The 20,617-nt window shown below is 43.8% G+C and overlaps 2 protein-coding genes across 4 annotated transcripts in view; both read right to left on the bottom strand.

Moving 5' to 3' along the window:
- The window catches only part of LOC117600635 (uncharacterized), a 55,699-nt gene extending 46,556 nt beyond the window's left edge, over positions 1–9,143 (bottom strand). The window contains exon 1 of one of the 2 annotated variants that reach the window (XR_013063563.1): positions 6,622–9,143. Coding sequence is in view for 1 of the 2 variants with exons in the window: in XM_076692801.1 (XP_076548916.1) it covers positions 6,622–8,008 (1,387 nt within the window). In the remaining variant the exon portion in view is untranslated. The remainder of the gene's footprint in view (positions 1–6,621) is intronic. The other variant, XM_076692801.1, reaches the window with a different exon arrangement.
- A 5,872-nt stretch (positions 9,144–15,015) lies between these two features.
- The window catches only part of LOC117600636 (uncharacterized), a 45,583-nt gene continuing 39,981 nt past the window's right edge, over positions 15,016–20,617 (bottom strand). For both annotated transcript variants that reach the window (XM_034316309.2, XM_034316310.2), the window contains exons 5-11: positions 20,260–20,343; positions 18,687–18,820; positions 17,990–18,126; positions 17,654–17,808; positions 17,151–17,392; positions 16,892–17,078; positions 15,016–16,658 (exon numbers count right to left, since the gene is read on the bottom strand). In XM_034316309.2, coding sequence (XP_034172200.1) covers positions 16,462–16,658; positions 16,892–17,078; positions 17,151–17,392; positions 17,654–17,808; positions 17,990–18,126; positions 18,687–18,820; positions 20,260–20,343 — 1,136 coding nt within the window. In that variant the 3' untranslated portion in view covers positions 15,016–16,461. The remainder of the gene's footprint in view (positions 16,659–16,891; positions 17,079–17,150; positions 17,393–17,653; positions 17,809–17,989; positions 18,127–18,686; positions 18,821–20,259; positions 20,344–20,617) is intronic.

Raw genomic sequence — 20,617 nt, 5'->3', positions numbered from 1 at the left:
GACGTTGCGTTCTGCCTACAAACTGTCTGTCCGTCATGGTTGATTCTCATTAGCGGCATCGCCAAGTTTATACCGTCGTTTATTAACTGTGGAAAAGCGCGCGAGTAACAAGCACCGTATATACCTATACTCCTGGAACACTGTACGCGCTAGCAATTAATTTAAAAGTTAATCGCTTCGGAACTCGACGCTCGAAACGTGGCGTTATTAATTACGCAATATTACGCTCGCATCTTTCACGCTGTTACGTTCAAATTATCGTCAAAGAAAGCAGCAACCTGATTCATCAAAGTCCCATCCTTCCTCCCGACGAAGCGCGAAAGCTTTCCATATCTTCGTCCATTAGAAAATAATACTTCAGATATCAGCTGCCCCGTAACGAAAGGGTTAAATCCTTATTTTGCAATCAAGCGGAATGGCAGATAATCTGCGGGCGTATTATTCGCGTCGAACGCGAGAGAATGAGAGAAGGGAATGCGCCGGTGGTTATCGGTGTACCGACCGTGTAAAAGTTTCCTCCGTGGCGCGTTACGCCCATAAGTCAGGGGATATTTGAAAGGTGAAGCAACGTTCTGGGACCAGCAAGTGGATCCCCCGCAGTGCGATCCACCGGCTTGTTAATCGCCCAATGAACGCGACCGTTTCACCTTGGTTCAGCCTCGAAAACGTTCCTCGAAGAAAAGCCACCTCGAGATCGTTCTGTACCCGATTTCTTTCGCGATAATCGCTCGTATCTTCGGATTAACGTAACGACATTTTAGTGGCTATTATGACAGCTACGTAATGAGTTTGACGACTCGATTTAACGAGGTCAACCTGAATTAAAATGGGGGTCGAGACAAATGAAACCTTCCGGATGGATTCTCGGTATCTGAGGCGAAAAATTTCAAAGTCCCTATTTTGCCACTTTGACAAACACCCGTTGATGTTTCGTGAACTATTGTCCGCGTACCTAATTGCCGTTGACAATAGAGTTGTCCGTGGCGCGGTCATAGAGTCGCAGCTGCTTAATTATTCGCTCGTGTAGACACTTGTCGCGTCGTTACGCTTCCGTTTGTCGTCGACGATGTTTCTCTGGTTGATGGGCGGTGGACGGTGTTAATCTACAACCGGAACCGCTCGTTTCGATTGTTTCGTGTCTCGCGTCGAATCGTAGAAACGATTTTCCACGCTTAACTATCGGTGGAAAGAGGGAAAGAGATGGAGCTCGAGGCACGCGTGATGATACGCTGGCGATCAGACAAGAACGATAATTACAGGAGTCGTTAATACGTCGTTAGAAGTGATTTTATTTTAACGACTACACGGAGAGGATGGAGAATCCAAGTTGTCGGAAAAGCCGTTTCCTTCGTTGTTCAACATCGATAGGAATTTCTGACAGTTGGATAATTAGCGTCGTTAACGTCATCGAATGACGCCTGTCGCAATAGACAGTCTATTAAAAGATCGTTTTAACGTGGTCGCGATAAAGACGTAAGAATTGATTTTCAAGGAAGCTTATTAACCCTTAACTGCTACGATTAAACGCAAATATTATTTGAAAAAAGAAAAAAGAAAATTCAATAATTTGATAAAAACAAAGTCTAATAACAGTGATAAAAGTCGGAAATGAAGTATGTTTTTGTACACCGTCTCGAAGCAGTGGTAAAAGAAAATGAAAATAAGGGATAGATATCGAATGAACCTGATCGATCCTGTACTGGAAATCGATCCAGGGGAAATATGTAATAACGCAATTTTACGATCACGAACGATCGTTGAAAGAAACAAGCCCACCATTAGCGGTCTACCAGTTACTTCTCGAAACACTGTCGAACGGGCTCGATAAATCTTGCTGGTATTTATCACTCGGAGATTTCTTGTCGCGTGTCAGCCACGAGTTTCACCGGTCTTAACAAATCTGCGTGCCGCGAACGTGCCGGCGATACAATGCCGCCATTTGTAGCAGGACGCGAGACGAAAACGATCGTTCCAGGCGATTCTTGGATCTGAAAATACACTTTACGATATCTGGAACGAACGGAAGCCATTCATAGGTTTCTGTAGCCGCCTCTAGGCCACACAGGGATACGAGCAACCGCTATTATACACGGATGGTGCGTGCCTCTAGCAGGGTTTGTTATCGTGTTCAGCCGCGGAGAACGGGAGGCACCTTCGATTTAACCTTAATAAGATCGATGGATCCCACGAGGCTACCCGATATGGTGCTCGCTTATACACACACGTACCCATCGGACACTGGGTGATTCAGAAACGCAGAGATTCATTTAGGAATAAGTTTTCAAGGACCGAATTTTATTTTCTTTGTCTTCTCTTCTATTCATAAATTAGAGATCTAAAATTATAGATTAATTATATTTGATAAATTAAATAAAGTATCCATCGGATACTGGGAGATTCAGAAACGCAGAGATGCAATTGGGAATACGTTTTCAAAGATCGAATTTTATTTTCTTTATCTTCTCTTCTATTCATAAATTAGAGATCTAAAATTATAGATTAATTATATCTGATAAATTAAATAAATTACCCATCGGATACAGGGTGATTCAGAAACGCAGAGATTCAATTAGGAATACGTTTTCAAGGACTGCATTTTATTTTCTTTATCTTCTATTCTATTCATAAATTAAAGATCTAACATTATAGATTAATTATATCTGATAAATTAAATTCGTGATCCCAGATTAGATTAGATATCTTTGCAAATGGCTAAGGTTTTAGACGCGTAGTTAAGAATAAATGGTGGTTCTAGTTCGTCAATGTCAAGTTTGACCCAGAAAATTCATACGACCTGTCGTTTTCATTTAACGGGTTAAAAGATGAATTCGAAAACTACAGTCGATCTTCGAGTGACGGTGCGCGTACGCTTGTCTTGTTCAATCAGCGGAACAAGGGAAAGAGAAGCTAGTAGGGGAGAGCGACGACTGAGAAACAAGGCTGCAAATTAATGTCTCTTTATTTCGTTGCGAACATTTCGTTAAAGCTTGATTTATCACCATATAGCTCGTGCTGCCTTTTTATCGGACGATCGCCCGCGGCTTCGATCGCTCCTTTAATTATGCAATACCGTATGGATCCTATTCGCGAGCACCAAGCTAATAATAACGTGATCTCGTTTCCTTTCTTCGGAAACCTTCTTCTTTCAACTGTCAACCGAACAGTTGAATACTGTATCTAAAATTGTTCAAAACAGTCGAGAAATTAAACCTCCTATCATAGAAAATAATATATTGATTTTATTGAGTCGTATAAATGGTAATGTCATTAAAACATCAGATAAATAATTATAGCCTAGTGATTAGAAAAATAATACGCCTATAAATCGATGGAAATTCCTTGGAGATCGATAAACGTAAATGACGAATCAGACTCGGAATTAACGATATTCTTTTTAAAGAGCTTCGCTTTCTCGATGAAGAGCAGTCGTGATTCCTTTCTCATATCTCAGATATTTGCGTCCAATTAAGATCTTCACGCGTTACAGTTTCCGTTCTAATCAAAGGCAGCCTGTGGAAGTCCTTTCTCCTCGTTAAGAAACCGTCGAACGGCGCAACGGTTTCCCGGTTGTCGCGTTCGTTACTAATATCGGCCATTTATCGCGAGTCATGGCTGCCACGAACGAATTTGCCGTGTTTTTCTCGCTGGCGAATGCATTTCGAGCAACAGTTTCGCGCTCGACTTTTTTTTTGCCAATGGAAATATCCGTACGCGTTACACATACTCAGCCCGGAAAGCTAATTAACCATAACTTTCCGTAAATGGATGTAACGCGCGATACCCTCGTTTTATTGCCGGCTGCGTCCAAGGTGGTAACGAATATATTCCTACGGGACAAGACCATTAGCGAGGCTTTTAATAACCCTTTGAACACCGTGTCAGTTTCAAAACGGTCAGAAAAATAATCAGAAATATTAAGTGTTCCAGTTAGAAAAGAAAAATACGCGTCCTCGTTTAAAATATTTCAATTTTATGAAAATCACAACGAAGGGGTTAACGACTGAATTTCTGTCGCCGCGATTCGTCGCAGAGGTATTCGAAGGCTGAAACGCCCCGGCACGCGATCCAGCCAGTAAGCATTAACGATAATCGAGTCTCGAGCGATCGTGCCAGTTCTTCCTAGGCACGCGTACGCGAAACAATTTGTATGACCACGCAAGAGTTGCATAATTCTCGCGGTGGTCACGAGAAACGGCCCTCGTAATTGCGCTCGAAATGAACGGTCCGGCTAAAATTCGAGCTCGCTCGTTGCAACCCCTTGGCGTTGCTCTGAAATTTCCTTCGGAGATTAATAACGAATTATCCCGGTGATAAGAGGCGGTTTCTGTTGCGCGAACGCCGATAAAGTGTCATTAACACCGCGTCGATTATTTCCATTCATTAATTCAACAAGACCACAAATCGTCGAAAGTTTTACAACGATTTTCCTTCGCAAAAGCGAGGGAAATTCGTTGGGCCATGTCGCAGGTGTTTCCCGTTTCCTCGGAAATGAACGGCTGACAATGATGCCCGCTGGCCGGATATTAGCGCACGCGAGTTCCCCGCAAAAAGAGTACGCGACCGGGTCCGGTCTCGGCCATGCGATATCACGAGCCGCACGACCGGTGCAATAACAGTGATTAAGCTTTATCGTGGCCGTTTCAACGGACTATTTATCTGTCGACCGCGAAATTACGCGCTGTAAAGACATAATAGGAACGCGATCCAATATTGTCGTTTGTTCGCGGCTGGACTCGGTGGCTGGAACCGGCCCCGTTTAAAAAGAAAAAGACTACCGGTTATTAATCGGGAATTTAGCACTTTTATGTGTTCCACCGCCGAGCGTACGACTTCATTTCGCCCGGAGAGATCGAAACAAGACCGGGACGACGAAATACTTTGACGAGGGTCCCGTTTGTCTAGAAATTAAAGTACCATCACCCGGAAGATCCATCGATACGGAGGCGTAAATCGTTTTCCAACGACGATCGAGCGAAAGCGCGTTTGTCCGGGAGAAGGAGAAAAAATGATCCGTGAGAAATTCGTGGCATTCCCATTACGGCTTTTCCTCTGCTACATGAAACCATTAAAATACAATAGGCTTGTAAGAGGACGCTTAAAGCAACGCTCGTGTTATACAGAATTTTTTTCTAACGCGATCGTATATGCAGCCGGTAATAATTTTTCAACGAACACGTGGAGGCCTAATCGTAAAAGTTGCACACCTACCGGTTACCTGCGTACGTAGACGGTGGGACATGCTCGAAAACAGAGAAAAGCGAGATCTAATAGGGTACGATTATTTACCGACGGTTTGCATAAGAATACGACAACTGAATGACCTATAGGAAATTGTCGTTCGCATACAAAAGCCGCGAAAATATATAGTTGGTTGCGTATCGCGGTTGATTTATGGGGCAGAGTGCAGCTTATTCCTCCGAGTGCTTAACAATTGTTTCCTGACAATGAGCGTATATCAGATATGAGTAACACGAAGGAACGTTTTCTACCATTCATCAAGCTGGCACTCGGTCGGCTAGGTAAAGTAATTACACGTTTTCCTATGTCGTTTCAAAGGATCGTCCGTCCGCACGAAACCGAGGAAACAATACCAATAAGACGTTCCCGGGAGACAAAATAAATCTTTAATCAACCGTGTCGAGGAAGGAAGTTCGAACGGGGTTATCGATTTCACGGTTGATAGAAATGCCGCTAAAAGCTCGATGAATATTCATGCAAGAATCGTCCACGAGCGGAGGGACACTTGTAACTTTTCTTGATTACGTAAGAATTTGATTGAGTTAGTGAAACATCAGTTTTTACTCGACGTCATCTAATAAGTAATATAGTATACTTATTTTGTAAAAAGAAGCGACACAATAACGTCTTCATAAAAGAGCCACGAATTATCCCACTCGTGTCGATTTCATTTTCCACGCTTTTTATACGTTCGATGAATTATTAATATCCTGATTAAAATCGACAGTTCGTCTGAAAGGGGAATCGAAATCGTGCAACGTTCCAACTGGTTTTATTTATGGGAACAATATGATCACGAGAGGATTTTTGCTAGGAACCGTGGGATAATTAGCGAACCGTTCCTCGTAAAAAATTATAAGCAGCCGATAATCCGAATAAAATTGTCGGAATCGTGACAGAGCGAGAGCCTTTTACTTACATAATAACCGGTGAAGCTATTTCTTTCGAGGCGTGAAATATCATTCTTTCGGGGTACAGATATTTATAAGTCGATGAACGTCCGTTAAGCTGTTCTAATAGGGAACCAGCTTATTAGACAATCGCCTATTAACGTATCTAACAGTTTATATTGTCGGGGAAAAAAATCGATCGAACATTGGGTGTACTTCGTAAACTTTCATGGGAATATAAATTGAACGAGAATCACGAGCGAGCAGAGGAAACATATACCGTTGATTATATTAACTGACCTTTTGATTTGAGCAACAATTATTTCCCATTCGGTGGAAATTTATCTGTGATACTTGCCAGCCGATATCGTTTTATAAAAATCGTAGAATTATTTCAACTTTCATTTGTGAAAAATGAATTCTTTATATTTTCGTCCGGTAAATAGAAATTCGGAAATATTCAAAACGAAAGTTCAGACTGGAGAAAACTCACCAGAGGAGGGCCGGTCCGAGTACCTGGTGCAGTAGACCCAGGCAGGCCAGGGTAACTGCTTGCCAGGATCGGTCACAGGTGGTCCGGTTGCGTTCGATGTAGGATTCCCGCTGGACACGGCTCCAGGCGACGCGTTAGTCGTCGATGTCGTCTCCGAGCTGCTCTTCTCCGACGTTTCCGAGGACGATTCTAAAAAGTCTTTCGTCAGGTCGATCGGTCTCGAGGCAACCTTCTTCGGTCTGGATTTCTTCAAAGAAATAGGATCCGTGATCCTTCTGCCGAAGTCTGCCTTCAGAATATTATCTATACTGAACTTCAGACTAGCCTGATGTTGCAGATTATTGTTATTGTTATTATTATGGTTGTTGTGATGATTGGTATTGTTGATGCCGTTGTTTTGCACGCCATTGGCCGCTGGTATGGTTCTTCCGTTTTCCTCCCTCGCCCCGGGTGAAGCGGGGCTACCGGGTTCCCTTTGAAGGATTTTGTTAACCGAGAGACGATGCTGGTGCACCGAATTCGCGGGTATGTGTTGCACCTGGGAGGTTTGGTGCAGATGAACGTGGCTGTTTACGTGGTGCAGGTGTTGACCAGGGTGAGGCATCAACGAGGCTGTTTCTCGAGGATCTCTGCAGGCCGTTGGGTGAAGGACAGGGGTGGTCGCTTGCAGACCGGTCACCGTCATGGCCGACGGTGGTGACAAGGACAGTCTCGTGACCAGGGGAACGCTGATCGGGGTACGGTGCAACCTCTCGACGGTCGGGTACACGATTTCGTGACCGAGAGCGTGTTGAACTCGCGTCGGGTAGTCGGAAATGTCGGATTCCCTGGACGAGTATCGTGGTAACAAGTGCTGAGGATGACTGGACTGATACCTGGGCACTATGACGTCCGGGATAGCCTCTGGACGACCCGGGGACGAGGCGGTGGCCGAAGAGGAAGCCGGCGATCTGACCGAGGATGCCGTGGGCGAGGATGGTGGTTGACTGTACGCCGGTGGACTGGGTGCTGATATATGATTACTCGTACGTTGATAAAACGCATCGTTGCAGCTCGTTGAGCTAGAAGGCGATGGTGTCGCCGATATCCTGGTGTTCTCTTCGTCGCGAAAGTCGCACCGACTGCTCGCCGATTCCTGGTCGTACCTGACCGAACCGCAACCACGTATACCAACGACGCTGGTGGGCGTCGGTTCGCTACCGACGCTCAACACCTCGCTGGTGTCGCTTTCGCAATCGCTGTCGGGCTCGTTGCCGTCATTCCCTCGCACCTGGTCCTGTTTCTCGGACTCGTCGATCTCTAACCGGCTCGCCAGGTGATTCTGTCTGATCTCGTGGAGATCGGACGAGTCTAAACCGATGGACGACGTCGGTGGAGTGTTTGACATCTTTCTTTTAACTTCTCTTTCTTTTCCTGGTGGAAGTACACCTCGGGTCTGTCGAGTATCTCCCGCGAAGAGGTTAGGCCTTGTCCGACTTTAACCTTCCCATGGCGACAGCAAAGGACTCTCGAATTTGTTGTTCCTTTTTTAATCTACTCGTTGATTCGACGACTTTGAGATCGCTCGGAGCCACCTACCTGACGGATTCCGTCCGTTTAAAGTTGCCTGGAGGGAACATCATCTTCGAGCAGGATACCTGCCCGATCGTTAACCAACGTTGAAACGTTCACGAGATACCTCTGACATTTTAGTTGCATAGTGTCATAAATTAGCCGATGGAACGCACTTCTCTCGATAGAAAACTCCGAAATGATTACACACGTCTTCGGTATTCTTCTACTCCTCGAGCACTAGGTACTCTTTCCCCAGTCTCTTTCCGACGGACACTGTTCAGTCCTGTTCATAACGGTGTACCACGATAATTCTCCAGTTTATCTTCCATTTCTCCCGTTGAACAGTCTTTTACATGAAAATACACTAAGAATCAATGCACCCCGATCCACCGGTTCATTGCTCCAACAGACAGTGGAACCGATAACGAACCGTGTCCTTCGAATGAAGGATTCTGGGCATCACCGATCCGTCGTACTTGCTGGAAATCTTCCGGAGACGTCCATAATCCATCGCACTCTCACTTTGTCGCGTTGCTGTTGCCCTGGTTAAGTCGATAGAAACGGGAGGCAAGGGAGAAACCGGGTGGTGCGCCACGGTTGTCGATCCGATGGGCAAACGGGGAACGCGCACGAAACTCGGCCAACGGCCAGGAAAACCGAGGCGAAAACCGAGGCCAAGGAGTCGGAATGGCGGAGATACCGAAGGGATAGACGAAGACACGATGTCCCAGACGACGATCGGTGGAACGGTGGAGTGCTGCACGGCGCTGCTAGACGCGGGTTTCAACGGAACCGTTGTGCGACGCTGTGGATCCAGTCCGGGGCTGGTTGTCCAGTTGGTTGCCGCGAACCGTCTGCGGCGAGGAAGCGGCGGGAGGGTCGACGATGGGCGTTACTGGGCGTCGATTCTACCACCGCTACGCCCCTGAGTTGACCTTTTCAGGGGTGAAGACCCTGTCTAGGGACGAGACTACTCGACATCTGCCGGCTGTTGCCAGAACCAAGGGAACCCGTAACGCCCAACCTTCCACCACTTGGTGGAACGTGAACTGCTGATAGGTAACCCAGAACCTGCTTTTCCCCCTTCGTTACCCACCTTCTCCTTCCTCTTTTTGCCTCCAACACCCTGTCCTCTCGTCTCTCTTCAACGTACGCCGTTTCATCGTTCATCCCCACTTTGTCGGAACCACGGAACCTCCAGTCTCTTCGTGTTTATACCTACGGGGTAACCCTCTCTCTTTGGCTTACCACCTCCTCTTCCTTCCACCTGGACGAAACGTTCTCCGTTTTACCTCTGGGCTCCTCTATCTGCTCGCCGGTGATCCAGTACGCTGCCCCCTTGTACGCTTGTCCTTTTTAGTCAGACGCTGTTCGTCTTCTTCCTGCTCGCTACTCGATTTATCCCCACCCAGTCTTTTATCGCGTTGCCTTTCGAGATTCTCCTTGTCTCTCTAACCAAGACCACTCGGTTTCTCGTCCCCAGCACGTTCCGCCTGTTCTTTCTGATTCCTCTATCTGCTCTTAGGCGATCCGGCTGTGTTAGCTCCTACCACCTTTAGCTTCTCTTCCATCCAGGTACCTTCTTCGTTTCGTCTATTTTTCTTCGCCCCGAAACTCCGCCGCTTTCCTCCCGCGTTCTCCCGCGAGCGAGCGGTTTGTCTCGGCCAATTCGATCTACCCTCTTTCTCTTTCGCGTTCATCCCTCGTTCCATGCTCATCGCCGCGCGACGCGTTTACTTCTTGTCGTTCCTCCCTTGGAACGGTGCGTTCCGTGGCCGCTTTGCGATCGTTTCGCGGTCGGTGGATAAATCAATTGCGCGAGCCAACGATGCTATGATCGCAGCTATTACGGTAATACGCCGTTGTAACAATAGCCATTCGGGACATAGCGCAGGCTTATCTATCTAATTTCATCGTTGCCGCGGAATTACCGGGCAGGAAGAGGGAAGGGGTAATACTTTGAATAATTTCCCTCGGTATTCGTTAATCGTGCCGCGATCGGGGGCCAATTTTTTCTTGGCAATTTCTCTGATGGTTATTCTCACGCATATTTATCCGGACGATGCGATATTTGCTCGTTGGTGAAGTTTCGAATCGCGTCGTGGTATTTTTAGCCGAAGGAAGCCGAAGAGAAATAGGAAAAGCAAAGAAAAGGCGGGATGCAGACGTTCGACGTGTACAAGGAGAGGTGTACTTTGGCTGCGAGAATATCGATTCTCTTGCACACCGGTTTTTCTCCCTCGAAAAGCGTGGCGTGCATGCGCGCCGTGAATCACGTATTCATTTTTCGTCGGGTTCGTGAGAGAAGCCTCGGGAGCGCGTCAACGTGCTCTCAGGCGATCGTTAAGCCTCATTATGGGCCGATCTTTCAACGGATAGGACGGCCGGTCGGGAGAGGAAAAAAGGAAAAAGGATATGTCAGCTCGTAAATCGTACGTTGGCTCAAGTTAAAAGTGCGTCAACATCGATCCGTGACACGTAAACATTAACTTCCTTGTCTCGTTCGCATCGAAAGATCTTGATCGATACAGATCCAATTTGATGGCCGGCTTTCACTCGACTGCCTATCGTTCCTTCAATAACTGGAATAATTGTGAAAGATTCGTGACGCGGCTAATTTTCGACGTCGACGATAATTAAATGCCTTTCATCAGCAACGAAATGATTATCTAACGAACTTCTGCATCGTTATCGAGGACATCTTCTGGCTTAGTTGTTTAGGAAATTAATCGTTGATTCTCGCCGTTCAATCGCCGGTACAGAATTTATCGTCGAGTAATTCCGGCTTCGCGAAGGGACTTTTCCACGAGAGAACGCGGAAACCTATGCTAATCCGATCGAATCCTAGCGGGATAGTATCTGTCCAGCTTGCCGGCGAACGCGAGCGCAAAAGCTTTTACGGCTTCCTTCGATGGCAATTGTCGTTTATGGGAATTAAACGGTGGGGGTGACTTCGACCGATGGCGATCACGCTCGGAGAATCCATTCGCACCGTTCGTTGAAACGATAAATCCTCTTTTTCATTCTTACTGAAAGCACTTTTTCAAAGAATTCTAATTCCAAGTGGAAATTATTATAAATTCTCTGAAATGAATCTTTGAAAGCTTTCGGTGGTGTTGATTTTAGAGCCTCTGGTGGAAGTAAATCTTTCATCGGGGGCAAATGCTGCATTCCTCGTCCTCTTTCCTCCCCGCGAATCCTGAGATGGCGGGATTAAGAGTCTCGTTGGTCGCAGGTTGGCGAAACGCGGCCAAGAAGCCCGAACTCGTTACCCGCCAGTCGGCTTCGTAAATTTCGTTAGCGCTACCTCGCATTCTCGCCTTAACGAGCGTCCACACGCTCGTTAGTATCCTCGAAGAGGATGGTTCCGCTTAGTTGCACCCGACAACTTGAACCTCCGATGCACCTCTGCAATTCGTAAGCGGCCATTCTCATTCATCGACCCGATACCCTCGATCCTATGTCGAATCGGTTAGGTTGATCTGGCTGAATTTTAATTATATCCCGTGTTTGAACGAGAACGGAGTACGATTTCGTGTCGTACCGTGTGCTCGTTTAGAGGATCAAATATTTGCATTTCCAGTTGATTTGCGATAATGATTTTCGTGCGGAACCAACGGCTGGATTAATTCGTGGTGTAATGGAAAATTGGAGTTAACACCGGATGATCTAGTTTTGGAAATCGATGTTTCTCAGCGAAATATCGTTAACTATCGCGATTAGTTCTTCTAGGTGAAATATTAAAGGAGAATCACTCGAATCCTCGGGCGTATTTTTCTCCAAGACGTTCTCATTATCGTGCACCGGTAATCATGCGAAATCACGCGAGAGTCCTTGAGTTATATTCGCAGATAAGTCACGGAAGAAATTGGCCCGGAGCATCTATCAGACTTTATCTAACCACCTTCCTCCTTTAGATCATAGATCAGAAACTGGAAACTTGTCGGCTTAATGAAACGATTTAATCGAAAAAACGATGCTGAATTTTTCTAATTCGATGGAAAGAATTGATAAAAATCGTAGATAATCGTGGGTTGAAATCGCGAACGGTTAGGGAAGCACACGGGCCGCGTCGCGAGGTTATTTGCTGCCTTTAGCCAACGATAATTCAGCAAACGTTGCCGCACAGAAACCTAACAGCGATTCCGGTCGGACATAACTTCCGCGAGCCGCTATCGCGGAACTCCACACCTCTACTTTATTAAGTGCACACGCGTGCACGCACACTTTGCTGCACCAATGCAGATATTCGATATACGATGATATCCAACTGCGTTTCAGAACCAGTACAGAGATGTTCGTGAAATAATGCATCGTAATCCTGTGTCTCGTTTTGTAATAGGATTAGGAAGCGCACTCGAGGAAGCTAGAAATTTTAGAAGCTCGATTACCCGTTCGGATATTCGCGAAGTTATTTGTTCATGTTGGTGAAGATGCTACGAAGATTCAATATAAATATAGAAATATCTCTATATTTATAAGTTAATTAACGGCACTAACGGTCCAAACAGGACGTCTCGTATCACAAAGCGCGCAGTAATGTAAAATGAAAAATATAGAATTTCCAGGGGTTTCAAATTAAAAGAAAATATATTTTAATAATTCGATTCGTAACTCAACGATTCCTCTGTTTTACCCGTGTTATTATAACACCAATTTAATTTTCTCTGATCCTGTTAACTGCATATGTCATCTAGCGAATCATTATTGTCAATGTATTGATTTCTTCTCCGGATCATTTTATTTAAAATTCAGCTTGTTAATCTACTTGAACACAATTAGCATATTATCAAATCTGGAAATCTAGTGACGCATTATTATAAGTTTTTTCCCGTATAAAAAAGGAAATAAATAAATAAACAAAAGTGCCAATTCTTTGGACACTTTCGCGTCGATTTGCGTTTAAAAAATTTTAATTTATAGAGAATATTCGATTCTTTTACTTGGATTTTCTTGGTTCAGTCGTTCGGTAGCTGGCAAAACCGCCTGGCCGCTTCGCATCGCACGATAACTCGATTAACCATGATAACCGAATATTTATTAGCTCGGCAGATTTCATTTTGATATCTCTTCGGCTTTCCCTTGCTACGCCCTCGACGATGCGTTTCTCCGACCGGAAGTTCCACGTCGAGGAGTACACGCTTGAATACGCGGCGAGATACCATGAAGGATTGAAATATTGAGGCGTTGCTCCAGGGTATTCAAAGTCGCCATTTATCTGGCAAAAGGTGCATTTTTGGTTGAATTTTGCTCGAACCGAGGAGATATAAAAATTCTTCCAGGCAAGTTTCTTCTTTTATAAAATTCATATTTAATATTTGACGTAAACGGTTCGAGATGCAAAAGAATTCAGCGTAAACCTTCCTTGATTTCGTTCGAATTAATTTTAATACCGTGGAGAATAAGATTGAACAAATATTCTTAAATTAATTTCGTGCAACGACAGGCAGTGAAACTGTGGAGAATTATTTTTGAATAATGTACTTTTAGTTCTTGTGTGTTTCAATATAATTTCTGTTTGAATCTTATTTTTATGTTTTTTTAATTTTATATTAATGAGCGTTTCAAAATCACACTACTAGCGCTATCTGGCAATGTGTAACGAAAACAATGAAATAGAAAATTGTGGTTTTTGATAGAATCTGCAATTCTGTTATTCTACTGAGGCTTACGATATATTTTATAAATAAATAGATCTACTAATGCGTTAAAATGAAAAATAAAAAAATATGCTTTTTGCGGGAATTGAAATGGTACAGCCATCTAGCAGTGGATGGCGGGAATTAATGAAAGGGAATTTGAACTACTTTCGTCGCTTATCACCAGATAGCGAAAGGAGTACTGTTTCCGAAGCGCGCACTAATATAAAATGAAAAATATAGAATTTCCAGGGGTTTCATATGAAAATAAAATATATTTTAATAATTCGATTCGTAACTTAACGATTCCTGCTGAGAGAATGATTGATAATTGTTGAATCACTGCTATGGACTCCGCGAAATAATTGAATATCGAGAAGTACTTAAGTCATATTGACAAATAACCGATTAATTTTGTAGTTTTATATAAATGCAGGTTCCTAACATAAATGTTGAGGCTGAAGATCGACGCGTTGCCATAGCGGACGATAATTATTTCTGCGTTAGCCATAATTATTGCCCGGGTGGCAATTAATTCCTGCCCAGCCGGCAATTAATTTATTGCGGCTTGATTAATTGCCGCGTGCTCGCCGTCGAAAGACAGTTCGTTACTGTGCTCGAGCTGCCTTTTATCTGGCTGGAAACTCCAGTTCCGCTTTGACCCTTTTCTGATAAAAGTCCACCAAAGATACCTTTAATTATTTTTATCACCAACGTAGAATTTAATTGCCCCGTTTCATAATTCGTTAAAAACGTTACGTTCAATTTATTTTTTTAAAAATCTTTTGGAGGTCTTCGAAGAGGTGGACGATCTATCGCATTTTTCTTTCGTTATCCAGAAAGGATCGATGAATAAATGTCGGTCTCCGGGTCCATTTTGCGGATGAGATATTGCGTAGATTTTCACTTTTCACCGTAGCCTAGCCATTTGCGGCGATCTTTGAGAACGACGTCGAAACATCGGTGAAGGATGCGTTGTTTGGAAAACACGATTCGTTCCGTGCCTCGACCATTGTGGTCCCAGGACCCGTCGAATTTTTCAAAATCGACCAGGTAGGCTCCCCTTTCGTCACGCTAGTTTTTCACTTCCCGTGAACGATCAATGGGAAAGGTGGAGGTCGAATAAAATAAAATCGATTTCTCTTCGTTCATTTATTGTTACACGTACAAAAAGGGAAATAACAGATTTCTAATTCTCTTTCTAATGTTTATTGGAAACCTTGATACACTCGAGCTTAATTATAAATATCATGTATCGTACTATATTTACAAGTAATTCGATCGAGCAGGTGGATGTTGTTGCTATCTGTCGTTTGAGAGCGAAGTATTTGGAAAAAAAAAAACAAATAGAATAACGAAAATGTCTACGGCGTTCGATCTTGACGAGAACGTAGAAATAATTTCGGAACGACCAGGAGGGGAAATTAATATTTCACTGGTTGGCGAAAGGACGTTCGCGCGGGAACCGCGAAATTCCGTCGTTAAATATTAAGACGAGAGCTGAGCTACGTTTCTTTGGCTCCCCCGATACGCACGGGGTGATCTCGCAAAATATTATTTAATCCTCACTGGCCGTTCGCGCTCGTGGCAATTCCTGCGATACTCCTGCTTCTCGAAACAAATTAAAAAAAAAAAAGAATTAAACGTTAGAAGACACATTTGGACGCTGCGTTATATACCATATGCATATGAGTATAAACCTAGATACTGTAGAGCTGTTTATTATAATAGCGATATCTATATCATACGATAATGCATTATTCGCAAACATTCAGAAACTTAAGGTAAAAAAAACGTGTCAGTCGATCGAGGTTCAATTGTTTCTCGAGAATGCAGCTGCAAACCTTTCGAAATACCGAAAATAAATGTTGTCGTTTATGATTCGACATTAGAGATGTAAGAAGGTGAAGATTTGTAAACGTTGCTCGAAAGTTTTATCAGTTTGCAAATTAAATACGGTTGATTGTTTGCTCAGCTGCAACTCGAGGCAATGTTAATTTTTTCGTTCCTGAATATGGCGAGTAACGTTATTAGCCATACTTAAATGTACTCTGAATCTCATCAGTGGCCTATGTATCTATTCGTTTCGATCCGGCGTAGCAGCGTTTGCACGAACGAAAAATCAAAGAATTCGAACTTTACCTGCTATCGTATTTTTCGAATTACGCTTTTTCCTCGATCGTGCACCCGACACCGAGACCGTGGCAAAATCCTCGACTTCTAAATTCGCGTTTGAATCATTATTATCGACGGGCAGCAACTCTGTGCGTACGATAAACGAGGTTTATCCGCGCCGAGAGGAAAAGGAAAGAGGATAGCGAGTAGCGTTGTCGAGAGTTCGATCTTCAAAGATTCCTACTTCCTCGACGGTGAATCATTCACGCGAAAACCATAATTATTCATCGATCGTACGATCGGTACAATCCTGTCTCCATAGTCTGTTTTTAAAATTAAACTTCGAACGCGTTAATTTTGAAGATCATCCGATCAATCGATTTTAAAAAGTATCGATGGAGTCCGCGTCGTATCGCATTTATCGACAGAGAAAATGTCTTCGGGTGATTCCCCGGATACTCTGGTACCGGCGGAAGCATCGGGCAGAAGAAGAAAACAGAGAAACTCGCTTGTACGTTCGGGGAGGCTGCGTTTAATTGATTCTACCCTTGTGGGTCATGTAACTTATACTGTCGGATAAGAGCTTCTCCCTGGCCTGTCGTCGCATCCGCGAACACATGGCCAATATCGTGCCTGCCATGATGCAAAGGAAGCCGCATCCGATTCCTATGATCGTGCTGAGGACCGTTGATCTTAGGCATACTCTGTCGCCCGAAGGTTCGCTGGGACCTATAAAATAATAGCGATCGAAATGAAAAATATAGAAAAAAAAAGAAGCTAAAGTGAACTAGAGCGAGTCAGAGCGAGTCAGTGGCAAAAAAAAAAAATTGTTCGGCAATTCGTTGAGCTTTTGATCCACTAAATGCTATAGCACTCTTATTAAGATTTTCAATCTTAGAATCGGATTGGCTAATAAATGAAGGGTTTATCGAGCTCAGCAGGTGAAAAAGATATAAATTTACCGCTTCGATAAGCAGTGGTGGAATTTTGGAAGAACTCAGTATCCGCTTCGCCTTCCTGAAGCACGCGCAGCGATTGGAAGAGATTCACGTTCTCTGATAAACTGGTAGCAGGTGTGGAGGGACCACCGATTTCTGGCAACGAACGTTTCGCCACGTTTTTGGCGTTCCTCCAGTGGCATGGTTGACTCTGCAATTACATATAATAATCATGTCGGTTAACCGTCTTTGAAAGAGTGATCGTTACAATTATTTTACTCACCGGACATCTACCGTGACACATTCTAACGTCACACTCGATGTAGAGAGCCGGCGAACCGGTGAACCTGAACGTCTTCATATAAGCGAACACTTGGGTCTCGAAGAGTCCGCTTTCCGACCAGGATCCACGGAATCTGCTGATCAGTTTGTCGTCCACTGGACATCCGTATTGATCGATCAGCTGGATCCGTTTGTTTCCGCCGTTGTGCGCGTAGCAGTCGTTGACGACGATGTCGAAACCATCTGATGGGCAAGAAATGAATCTAACTTTTCTAAAGGTAAAGCTTGGGTTAAAAGCACCAGAAGAAACTCTCTGGTGGATTAATTTTGGTTTCTCTAAAAGAGAACTCGTACGTAGAAGAGTAACTCTATTCGTCCCGTTATTCCTTCGAATAACGCCGGGCAGATGTTACGTTAAGCGCCATGCGATTAGGCCTCGGGACTCTTGGGAGACGAGAAGTGTACGAGCGTGAAGCGAAAATGCGTGCAGCTACGTCCGCGTACCGTATTTGCTGCGCATGTAGATAATGAGAGTCAGAGGATCGCCGACGCGAACTGGTCCAGCCACTCTAGTTCCAGTGGTCCCGTAACCGTATCTGATTTCCATGTAGCACTCCGGTGGCTGCAGGGTGAACACTACGGGATTTCCCGTCGCCACTCTGGAAGAAGATATCCGCGTTAAGGCTTCTGGAAGAACCAGCTACCCGTTATCTGGTAGCGGAACGACGATATTCATGATCAACATTATGATACCGTTCTCATCTACATCGAGATCTCGAGCGATGCTGAACAAAGCTCAAAGTAGATTCTCTATTTTCACTTTGCTTTCGTTTCACTTACTCGACGTCCAGGAACGGAAAGGTGACGGTCTTCCAGAAATCGTAACCATACTCGCAAGTCACCTTGAAATGTTCATCGAATTCTTCTTCGATCAACGGGTTGTATTGCACCGTGACGGTGTTCCACATTAGGTTTTTCTGGAATGAGAAAAAAAGATGAAATTTATAAATATCTATTCTATGCTAGCTCTTCCCACGAAGCTTTTGAAATATCTTTGACCTCTTCATAACGCGTCGACTCAATTTAACGTATTATTAGAATGATAGGATGTCGGATGAGAGATCTTCAAAGGGTTAAAAAATATTTCATCTGAAATGTATCAACGAAGGGCTTCATCTTCCCTCAATCTCGACTGATTGCAGTTGAGACGTACTGGGGTGGGTTTCTGAATACCGATATAAATCACGGAACGTTCACTAGCGTTTAATAAATCATAAGGTTCAGGTAACAGAATTATTAGCATCGGCGGTGCCTTGACGATCCGGCGCGTATTAATACGTCGAGTCGCGAGACACGGTCTATCGTTAAACGTCCAGTGGGAAGGTGGACGATCTCTAAAGGCCATACGTGGGATAGACAGATTTTTTATCATGGATGTTAATCATTATTATTCCTTGTCAAACGAAGCCGGTACTCACGCTGAGTTGGTAACGAACAAGGCCGGATTATTCGGTCGGAAGCTGGTCGTTTTACCTACCGTAGGATTCTTTCTGCTGTCCTGATGATGAGTGTTCTCGCCAAGGGTGCCGCACCGATTCAACTGAATGTAGAACTCGTAGTAATCGCGGCCGGTTCCGTTAACGTACATGCAGTCGGGATCGTAAGAGTAGCCTGCAATTAAAATTGATCGTGCTTTATCAACGATCATTCAGCTATGAAAGCTTACTTATGATTATCATTTGAGGAAAATGCTCGGTAATTATCTAGTCGAAGAGGTTCATTGAAACAATGATCTTTCATTCTTGTAGAGCTCTGATAAAAGTGACAAAAGGATACTTGTCAAGAATAGTCTATATCATGGTAGCAAATTGAGCTCTGCTATGTTCTATCTGAACAATGTGTCTATATACACTGCCGTCTATAAATCACTCTTTAAAACAGAATATTCTTTTTATAATTGGACTAAGTGACTTGAGGTTTTTCGAGAAGCTGTACAAATTAATTTACTAATACGGAGAACTACCCAAGTGTTACACTTACATATTAATTGTTTAAAAGATATTAACAATTACAGTTAGTTACTCCTTACATTCTGAAGTATGACAAACTCACACATACAACTCGCAATCTACAGATCCACGGTTCAAATCCTTGGTTCCCAACATTTTTTTTTTTTTTTAATGATAATTTGTCTCTTTTTGAATAACTATTACATAAAAATTATCATAAAAAAAAAAAAAAAAATTATTGGGTACCAAGGATTTGAACCGAGGACCTTCGGATTGCGAGTCATGGATCCCCTCCGTGGTTAAACACATGACTTGCAATCTAAAGGTCCTCGGTTCAAATCCTCGGTTTCCATATATTTTTTTTTTTTTTTTTTTTAATGATAATTTGTCTCTTTTTGAATAATTAAAATTCTATATAATTCTATACTAAAATTCTATATTCTATTTTGAATAGTGTTCAGCTCGACGAGCTCTACAAGCTGGCAAAGTTTAATTAATAAGTGAGTGTAACACTTGGGTAGTTCTCCGTATTAGTAAATTAATTTGTATAGCTTCTCGAGAAACCTCAAGTCATTTGGTTCAATTTTAAAAAGAGTATTCTGATTTTAAATTGTGTCCGGTGACTTATGGACGGCAGTGTATATATGGTTGCTCTTGAAGGAACTCGAAGAGGAGCATCAAGAACAACGATCGTTTGTTCCTCGGAGATGCATCCGTAGAGGAGAATAGTTTGAAATCACAACGATGGTGAAGAAGAACGAGCTATTTCCAGGTGCATCGCGTGCAGAGAGAAGCAACGCGTTGTGCCTGTTTCAAAATAACGGAAGCACACAGTTTGACCATGCTGGAGACCGGCAAGAGATCTCGTCATGGAAAAAGGAAAATTCTTTGTCGGTGGGCTTGGAAAGATCATCTCGCGATAATTTCTACTATTAGCTCGTCAGCGTGTAACAGTTCGACCGTCGTGTACGACGAGATGATTGCGAGCTCTAGAATCGCGAGGTCGCAGACGTGATAGCACGTACTTTTTAATACGAATGCTGGATCACGTACACCTTGCTCGTCCGTGATGTTAATTTCTGAAGGATTCGCGGTTCTTACCTGCCGAGTAAAGTAGCCCCGCGAAGGAGCCGTTGAAACCGATCCTGATCTTCATATAATCGTCCTGGCACTCCGCTTCGATATCTGTAACATGATTACAATTGTTTCATTTTTACCGAATACTTCAATGGAGTCTGTATGATTTTTAAATTAATTGCGAAATTAGACTGAAATTCAGCCTCTCTTCATGGTCCGTCGTGCGAGAGTTAATTAAGCAGGGATCTTTTGAAAGTAAAACGTTGCTAATCAACTTGATATTTTGCTGATTTCAGGATCGAACCGCGACGTTTCGGTGTCGAAATTGTCGGAAAATCGGGCATCCGGCGGGTGGAAAGCAGCGGAAAACCGGTCGCCGATG

This window comes from Osmia lignaria, chromosome 16 (assembly GCF_051020975.1).
Source record: "Osmia lignaria lignaria isolate PbOS001 chromosome 16, iyOsmLign1, whole genome shotgun sequence".
Lineage (NCBI taxonomy): Eukaryota > Metazoa > Arthropoda > Insecta > Hymenoptera > Megachilidae > Osmia > Osmia lignaria.
The sequence above is the reverse complement of the archived record's forward strand: the minus strand, read 5'-3'. Positions and strand labels throughout refer to the sequence as shown.